Source organism: Hydra vulgaris, chromosome 09 (genome assembly GCF_038396675.1).
Source record: "Hydra vulgaris chromosome 09, alternate assembly HydraT2T_AEP".
In the NCBI taxonomy this organism is placed as follows: domain Eukaryota; kingdom Metazoa; phylum Cnidaria; class Hydrozoa; order Anthoathecata; family Hydridae; genus Hydra; species Hydra vulgaris.
The window spans coordinates 63,112,501-63,122,500 of record NC_088928.1 but is presented as its reverse complement, the minus strand read 5'-3'; the positions used below and the strand labels follow the sequence as shown (position 1 = coordinate 63,122,500).

At 25.1% G+C, this 10,000-nt stretch overlaps 1 protein-coding gene across 1 annotated transcript in view; it reads left to right on the top strand.

Annotated features, from left to right (window-relative positions):
* The first annotated feature begins 3,077 nt into the window (after positions 1-3,077).
* The window catches only part of LOC100211005 (CDK-activating kinase assembly factor MAT1), a 30,983-nt gene continuing 24,060 nt past the window's right edge, over positions 3,078-10,000 (top strand). Inside the window, exons 1-3 of the mRNA XM_065806302.1 lie at positions 3,078-3,214; positions 3,331-3,483; positions 3,562-3,635. Coding sequence (XP_065662374.1) covers positions 3,126-3,214; positions 3,331-3,483; positions 3,562-3,635 — 316 coding nt within the window. The 5' untranslated portion in view covers positions 3,078-3,125. The remainder of the gene's footprint in view (positions 3,215-3,330; positions 3,484-3,561; positions 3,636-10,000) is intronic.

Here is a 10,000-nt window from a genome sequence, read left to right as displayed (position 1 = left end):
AAATAATTGTTATAAATGAATGTTAATAATCCAAGCATCGAATTATCAATATTTGTATATTACCTTGTTACCAATATTTATATATTACAGAATTAACTGGATAAAAGAAAGACAAGAAAAAAGACCTAGTCTTTCTTTTACTTAAAAACTTTTACTTTTTTTTTTTAAAAAAAAAAGACCTTTTTTTTTAAAAAAAAAAGACTCTTTCTTTTACCGAGTTATCTTGTTTACGTAACTAGTTATCTTATACTTATATAGTAATTCCCCTCCTTCAGAAATTAAAAACTTTAAAGCCTTTTTTCTAATTATTCTTTTTTCGCCGTATAAACTTCCATCAGGGTATTTCTTATTAGTTAAATAAGTAAAGTCTTTTTTAACAAGCTCGTCTTCCATGATAATTTAAAAATATACACACATGCAAACTAAATTTTTTTTTACGGACCAATTTTTTCTAGTTCAGACCAATTTTTTCAGGAAAAAATTATCCGGGCGGATTTATATTTTCTGAGAAATTTAGTCCGGGGTCATTTTTATCGGCGGACCAAAATTATCGCGACAGTTCTCGCTAAACTTCTCACGATACTTGGTTTCCCGGGTATCGCTTTAACGTTCTTTCGCTTTGAAACTTTTCGCTCTGATGTCCCACTACATATCCACAGCATATATATACATATACATGTTCATATATGTATATATATGTATATATATTTATATATATATATATATATATATATATAATATATATATAAATATATATATATATATATAAATATATATATATATATATATATATATATATATATATATATATATATATATATATATATATATATATATATATATATATATATATATATATATATATATATATAAATTAGTAAAAACACTTATCTAATTTTTGAAGTAATCAAAAATTAGATAAGTGTTTTTACTAATTTATTATTGCTCTGTTCTTTTAAAACATTGAGCACTCTGTTTGTAGAATACACTAACATAATTTATATATATATATATATTATATATATATATATATATATATATATATATATATATATATATATATATATATATATATATATATATATATATATATATATATATATATATATATATATATATATATATATATATATATATATATATATATACATATATGTATGAATATTAATGTATATATATACATATATATATATATATATATATATATATATATATATATAATATATATATATATATATATGTATATATATGTATATATATATATATACATACATAATATGTATATTTGTGTATATATATATACATATAAATATAAATATATATATATATATATATATATATATATACATATATATATATACATACATATATATAAATATATATGTATTATATATATATATATATATATATATATATATATATATATATATATATATATATATATATATATATATACACACACACACAATACTGTTAATAAGTTTTAGACCACTTGTATAATTAGGCGTATTTACAATTTTTTTTCTATGTAATTTTTTTAAAGCATACTTAAGTTTAACAATATATAAGAAAAGTTGAAAGAATATATTATTTTGAATAAATAAACAAAATTGATGAGGGAACATAAGGGATTTGTTTTGTTTATTTATTAAAACGATGTGCCAACAGCTACATCTAAAACAGGATGTTCGAAGACTGCTGTTACACAAATCATTAAAAAGTTTATTGAAACTGGCTCCCTTAAAGATAGAAAGAAAAGTGGTAGACCTCCTAAGCTAACAAAAGATGACAATAAATATTTAAAAACCCTTTCTTTAATAAATAGAAAAAAAAGCATCAACCGAGTTGGCAAAAGACATTAACACAGCAACTGGGGAAAATGTCAGCTCTTCTTGTATTCAACGACACCTACTCAAATTGGATTTAAGAGGGTGTGTTGCAATTCGAAAATCATTATTATGTTATGGCAATAAAAATAAACAACTTGAATATGCAGACCAATACAAAGATTGAGCCCAGGAAATGTTTAATCGGTTTCTGTACACCGATGAGTCCAAATCGAAATTTTTGGAACAAAAAGACGCCAATATGTTTGAAGAAGAATTGGAGAAGCCTATCAGCCTGAGTGTTTAAACCCTACTATTAAAGACGGAGCTGACTCTTTACAAGTTTGGGGCTGTTTATCTTTAGCTGGGGTAGGTGATTTGATCAAAATAGGGGGGGGGGTGACTCACCCGGGAATGTTAAATGGATATCATAAGGCACCATGCTGTAACATCTGGAATGAGACTAATAGGTCATAATTTTATTCTGCAGCAGGACAATGACCCAAACCATTGTTCCTGAGTGGCAAAAAATTATTTAAATGAAATGGCAGAGGAGGGAGTACTGGAATTGATGACCTGGCCTCCCCAGAGTCCAGTTTTGAATATAATTGAGCATATTTGGGATTACCATATTTTGTGTGAAATGCATGTGTTTTAACAAGTTTATAATTTAGAACTACAAACTTAAATATTAGAGAAGAATTCTCCAGGATTTTTTGAAAAAATGCAAGTGGTCCAAAACTTATTCACAGTACTGTATATATATATATATATATATATATATGTATTTGTATATATATATGTATATATATATATATGTATATATATATATATGTATATATATATATATATATATATATATATATATGTATATATATATATATATATATATATATATATATATATATATATATATATATATATATATATATATATATATATATATATATATATGTAGTTTAGTACAAAAAATAAATTTCAAGACAGCATTAAATGCTTGAGTGCCTACTAATATAAATAAAATTATTTCTATAGATTTTAATAAATGCCTATAAAAAAAATATCTTTAATATTAATTATTTAAAAACTATCTATTTAAAAAAAAGTTTAAAAGCAAATACCTTGTTATAAATGTATTTGAATTGTATACTAGTATTTTATGAAATAAAAACCTTTTAATTAAATGTTTAAATAGGAACAATAAAAACTTCTAAGTTTTCTATTTATATACTTTATTATATACTATACAAAGGTTTTTATATTATAAATATATAGCATGTAAAATGATTGTTGTTTGTTATGGATGAACAAACCTGTCCAAGATGTAAAACAACCAGTTACAGGAACAAATCTTTGAAGTTGTTGGTAAATGTATGTGGACATAAGTTGTAAGTTGTACTTATCGAAAAGTTTTGAACTGTTTCATAAAACATTTTTTTAATTATACTACTTGCATATGTGTTAAATTTTCTCAAACTTGCTACTTACTTTCTTATGTTTGTAGATGCCAGACTTGCGTAGATGTCTTGTTTACACGTCCCTCAGCAGCTTGCCCTCAATGTAATACTGCATTAAGACGAAGCGATTTTCGAAATCAATTATTTGAAGATGATGCTGTTGAAAAAGAAGTTGATGTTCGCAAAAAGATTTTAAAAATGTATAGAAAAATTGTGTATCTAGTTTTTTTTTTCTTTTTAATTATACTTCTTAAAGTTATTCAAGTTTTCTTTTCCAGCTACAATAAACGAGAAGATGATTTTAACTCTTTGGATGAATTCAATAATTATCTTGAAGATATTGAAATAATAAGTAGGTATAATGTTTAAATGAAATAATAATATATTTTATATGTTTAAAATAAATAACTTTTAAAGATAATTCAAATTCAAATTTGGATTTAATTATTACCACTGCGTGATTTTTTTAAGTAAGTATATACGATATTTTATTGTATATTCTTGCCATCACCGTGTGATGACAAGAATATTCAACAAAATATTGTAAAAATGTCCCTTGTTATACTGTGCTCTATCAACATGTTCAATCATCAAAATAAATTTGTATTAATTATTTATAATTATTTGTATAAATTATTATTTGTATTAATTATTAACGTAACTTTGAATTAGAAAATTAAAGCAAATCATTTTGCATTATCAAATGTTACAAATAAATCACAATGTATATTAAATCATATCAAATAATAAATAAATAAGGTCAAATAATGTTTTAACATTTAATAATATAATTTTAAAATATAGTTTTAATTAAAGTATATACTCAACATCTTTCACTTAGTTGTGCAATAAAATATTTTGCTAAAGGTTAACTTTTTTGTAAGAGTAAAGAGAATTAGAGAGAAATGATGAGAGATAAAAGACAGATGATGACAGATGTCAGACATAATAAAGAATAATAGTGAGTGATGAGAGATGATGAAAATGAGTGATAATGAAATGAGAGACTCAGGAAGAAACATGGGTCATTCTGTTCCTAATGAGCAGAAAAATCAAAAAAAGTATTACCTCTAGAGTTTACGTAGGGTTTTGGATTTTGCCATTTTTTATATGTTTACTTATGTTGCTAATTTTTTATATATGTTTTTATATAGGCTTTATGAAAACTAGAAGAGATAATCCGGATATATTTTTGATATAATATTAAGACTTATTTTGGGTTATTTTGACAAAACAATGATCTCACCTTGATAAATTTTTTTGAGCCTCTTACAACTTAAGATATAGGTATCAAAAATTGATTTTAAAGCAAAATATACTACTGCCTATTTTTTTTTTTCAATACAGCCTTTAATGTAAAGTTTATATAAATGCTGATTTAGCATAAATTTTTTTCTAACTTATTACAAAACTAGCTATATCCTAATTTTAGTAAAAAGTGATTTTTAAATATCTTTTTGAGGTCAATATTAAATTTATTCATTAATTCTAATTTTTTTACTGGGGTAGATTAAATGCCAGAGGGTAAAGGGATAGCAATATAGAATTCTTTAAATCCCCCCAAAATAAAGAAAATATATATTAATTTTTAAAAGACATGCAGTCAAAGGGATTTTTTTTGAGGCTAAGATGGCAAGGGAGGGGGAGAAAAAGGGGTGAAAAGTATGGTGTTTTTAAAGTTTTGTTCCTTATATCAATATTTTTACTAGCATAACAAAAACTTGAAGTCTAGTAATATTTACCTGACTTTATTATGCCAGTAATCGTTTATTTTGTTGAAAATTTTTTAATTTTTTTTTGTAATGAGACTTTTTTCGCGCCTCTTTGAGCAAAAAAAAAACAAAAAGAAATTATTTATTTATCTAGACTAAATTTTTTTCTAAAAGACAAACATTAATTTTCTAAGTATAAAAGCTTCATAAGGTCTTCATCTAAATGCAGTAATGGGTTTTATTTTATAAATACTTTTATTTCCTCACAATAATTTCTTCTGTTTAGATTTCATGTTATAAATAATAATCTCCTGTTACTGTTAAATAATTAACTAATGAATGTTGTATGATAACTATATAATTGGTAAATAAAATTAAATTTTAATTACTTTTTAATTATGTCATATATAATATGACACATAGATCAAAGGAAGTGTAGAAATAATTTTTTATTAACTAAATAATGTGAATGTTATTTCTAAAAAGCATTAACTTTATAAAATATTTTAAAATCAAATTTTTTTCAAAATTTGAATTAAAGAAAAGTTTTTTATAGGCTTAAAATGTTGACTATTACAAGCAAGGTTTAACATAAAGACAGGGTACATCTTTAAGTGATGAAAAACATGAATTATTTAGTGAGTTAGTTTATTTGATTGTGGAAAAAGTTTTAATAACAATTTGCTATTACCGAAGTGAGTACTTTGGAGTTGCATTTTATAGAAAATTTCAGAAACGCTCTAAACTACATAAAAAGCATAAAAATAGAAAGAAAAAAAAATGAAAGGCATATATTTATGTTATTTAAGCTACTATATGTATGTTTGTGTAATGTGCTAACCTTTGCCATGGTGTTAACACACCTAAAAGTTACTATATGTATGTTTGTGTAATGTGCTAACCTTTGCCGCGGTATTAACTCAGCTAAAAGTTACTATATGTATGTTTGTGTTCTTTTTAAATCTCTGGTGAAGTGTTAGTAAAAATTATGCTTAGTTACCAACTATTGACTACAACTATATTACTTATGTTCGCCTTGGTTTTCAGTATTTTTTTAGATGTAATGTTCTTCTTAACGCATTTCCAAAACCTCCCATTCAATGCTTAAAAGTACTGCTTCAGAAGTAACTTTTTTTAATTACTCCTGATCAGGTCTAGTTCAGAATCATCGCATTCACCCTGCTACTTGTAACACGGAACCCAGTACTGCTCGCGTCATATCCTGCTGCCTTGTAGGATTTGCTTTTCTAGGCAAAGGCTAGAAGAAATAAACTCTAACTTAAATTTACCTTGTCTTGGAGCTCTTGGTTGAATAAAAGCTAGATATGATGCCTCGTTAAAAATAATCATCTTGAACAAGTTTTACCAAGCTTACTAGATCTTTTTTTTTTTGTTTCTTCTTTGGATCTCAGTATTGATGGCTGTTATCCTTTATATCATAGACTCTAATAGTCACATGCCTGGCTTAGGCATATATTTACTCACCAGTTCATCTATTTCTCAAGTAATCAGGTTTAAATCCTATGACCATTCCTTTATTTGCTTCCGCCTAGCACCTCTTCACTCAATCACCATTTTCTCTGATCTTTGTTTTTCTCCTTCTTCTTCAGACTACACTCTTCTAAATGTAATACCAAGCCCTTTATCCCACTGCCAATATTGTTGTTATTGGTGACTTTAATGTTTATCACTTTGACTGACTTGGGTCTAATACCACAGACCCTCTTGACGCTTAAGGTCATAGCTTCTGTGTTTTTCAATCTTTTATCAGATAGTTAACTTAATTAATTAGTTAAGTAACTTTTTAACTCATTTTCCAGATAACCCTAGTCATTTATCTTCTTAAATGATATATATCTCATATATCATAATATATATCATTTATCAGATAGTCATTTATCTCCTTTTGACTTTGAGTCTTTTCTCTGACTCTGGCTTATGTTCAGTCTCTTCTTGTTCCCCTTGGTACTGACCATGCAATGATCTCTATTGTCTTCTATTATTTTACTGATGTCATTGATCTCTCTGCTGATAAAAAACCTGCCTCCTACATAATAGTGATCAATTGAAAAAGGAAATATGCTGAAACTGAATAAAACTAAGAGGTAAACAGATACAATCTATTGACCAGCCTTGCACCCCTTCTTCATCTATGAGGGTGGCATAGATGTATTTATAATACATTGTTTCCAGTGTAAGATGTTGAATGCTGGATCTTCTTTATTCAATGTATGGGTTTTTGCTTATCATTCACTAATATTCATGGTCTTCAAAGTAACTTTTCTTTTGTTGAGTCTTATCTCTTGCAAAGACCAGATCTTTTTGCTCTTTGTGAGACTTATTTAAGTTTGGCTGTCTCATCTTAGGATCTTAGTGTTAATGGTTATCTTTCTTTAATTTGTAAAGACTCCAATAGTCACATGCTTGGCCTGGGCATTTACATTTGTAAAAACTCACCCATTTGTCAGTAAACTTGGTTTGAATCCATAGACTATTCTTTTATGTGCTTTCGTTTTTTCAAGCTGGCGTGGAATCTTGTATTCTGTCTTGACTATTCTAAGTCAAGCCTCACTCTTCTCCATAGTTTTTCTCTAATTGTGCTTCTGAAATATCCAATTGTAACCATTACTTCTATATCTATTGTCAAATAATTCTCCAGAAAATAGACATATATTTACTATTGCTAGAAACCATTTTAAAATGGTTTTGTCTAACGCCAAAGTCCGCTATTCTCTGGTCACAAAATCTTGTATTTCATCTCAAAAATTTGGCTCCAGAGACTTCTGGAGAATCTTTAACATTGTCTATAATAAGGGCAAATCTGTTATTACTCCTCTCTTGCATGGTTCAGGTTTTGTTACCTCACCTAAAGACAAAGCTGAATTGTTTGCTAAGAACTTTTTATCAATCTCATATCTTGATTCCTCTAATCACCCTCTACCTGATATAGCTGACAAACAGATTGATCCATTGCTTGACATGTCTCAATAAACAAAGTTATTTGCAAAGTTCTTGCAATTTATAAAATTTTTAATTTATATTTTTAGTATTTTCTCAGACTTTTAATAGTAGAAAAAAACTTGTAACTGCGAAACTGTAAAATTTAAGATAAAAATTTTAAATTTAAAAACTTGTTTATAAAATTTGATTATTTTTTCAATGACTTTTTTTCATCATACGTAATGATGATAAAGTAATAGTCATAAATAGATAATAAGAGAAATAAAATTACTTATAGAAAAATTTATAAAAATTACTAAATGCATACACAAAGTATTATCCTTGATCTCTTTCTATTTAAACTATTTAAATCAAATTTAACAAAACTAAATTATTTATTGCAAACAACTGATGCATAATTGTTAACATTTTTGTATTAATGAATGACAACCCTCTCACTAAGTCCTCTTTTTTATGTCTTCTTGTATTATCATTCACTACTGAGCTCTCAGTGAAAACCCTATATGCAGTTATTTGCAAAGTTTGCATCTGCTAATGTTGCTTCTCTTTATTGTGCTTGCCATTTTCTTACTCCTGATTCTCTACTTCTACAAATCTCTTAAATCTCTTAAATCATATATATATATATATATATATATATATATATATATATATATATATATATATATATATATATATATATATATATATATATATATATATATATATATATATATATATATATATATATATATATATATATATATACACATACACACACAGTGTGGAAAAAAAAGGAATCGAAGGCGAGCAGTCAATTTGACCAGCCAACTCAAGGAATTGGCGGTCAATTGTTTATTTTTCGACAGTCAAAATTATTCTTTGTTTAAATCTTAGTAATAGTTCTTTTTGACTAAACTTTATAAATACAAAAATAAGTTAATGCTTGAAGGATAAAAAATATAATTATTTTAATAATAATATTTTTAATAAAATCAACAAAAAATAATAAAGATTAAATGAAAAAAAAGTACAGTTGAGAAAATGCTCTTAATTAAATATAATAATTTCAAAAAATAATGAAATAAATTTCTGAAGTTAAAAAAGAAAAACTTTTGCATGTTTTATATCTCTTGCTCATTAAAATCATTTCAAAAACGCTAATGTTAATTAGTTAACAATAATGTTACTAACTCTTGTTTGCAGATCTATTTAACTGAATACTTTAAATTGTTTTAAACATTCGTCTTCTTAGTATTAAACAATTTGTTTAATGAAACAAATTTTAAAGAATAAGTTTTAAAATTAAACTTTAAAACATTCAACAATTTGTTTAATGAAGCACTATAAAAATTATTAAATTTATGTAAAATGAGGTTTTTAATAAGTATATATATATATATATATATATATATATATATATTATATATATATATATATATATATATATATATATATATATATATATATATATATATATATATATATATATATATATATTATATATATATATATATATATATATATATATATATATATATATATATATATATATATATATATATATATATATATATATATATATATATATATTATATATATATAGATCTATAGTTTGTTGCCTTTGGGAAGAGCGGAAGGAAAAAAGTGATTCTTACGCCAACACATGCGTCACTTTTAATTACTTTTGACTTTCGTCCAACATTTGCGTGTTGGACAAAAGTAAAAACCATTAATTTAATTACAAATAAATCGTTTTTAAAAAAAGCCACAAAAGCGCAAATTTAATTGACCAGAATGTTTTAAAAACATTCTGAATGTTTTTAACAATATAAACAATGTTTTTATTTTTTTTAATAAAATGTTTTTATTTTTTATTTTTTTAATAAAATGTTTTTATTTTTATTTATTTTTACTGTAAATCATGCGCGGAGTGTTGCTACATCGACTATCTTATAGCCTGACTCGCAAGGGAGTGCTGCTACATCGACTGACAAATAGCCTGACCCGCAAGGGAGTGCTGCTACATCTACTATCTTTTAGCCTGACCCGCAAGGGAGTGTTA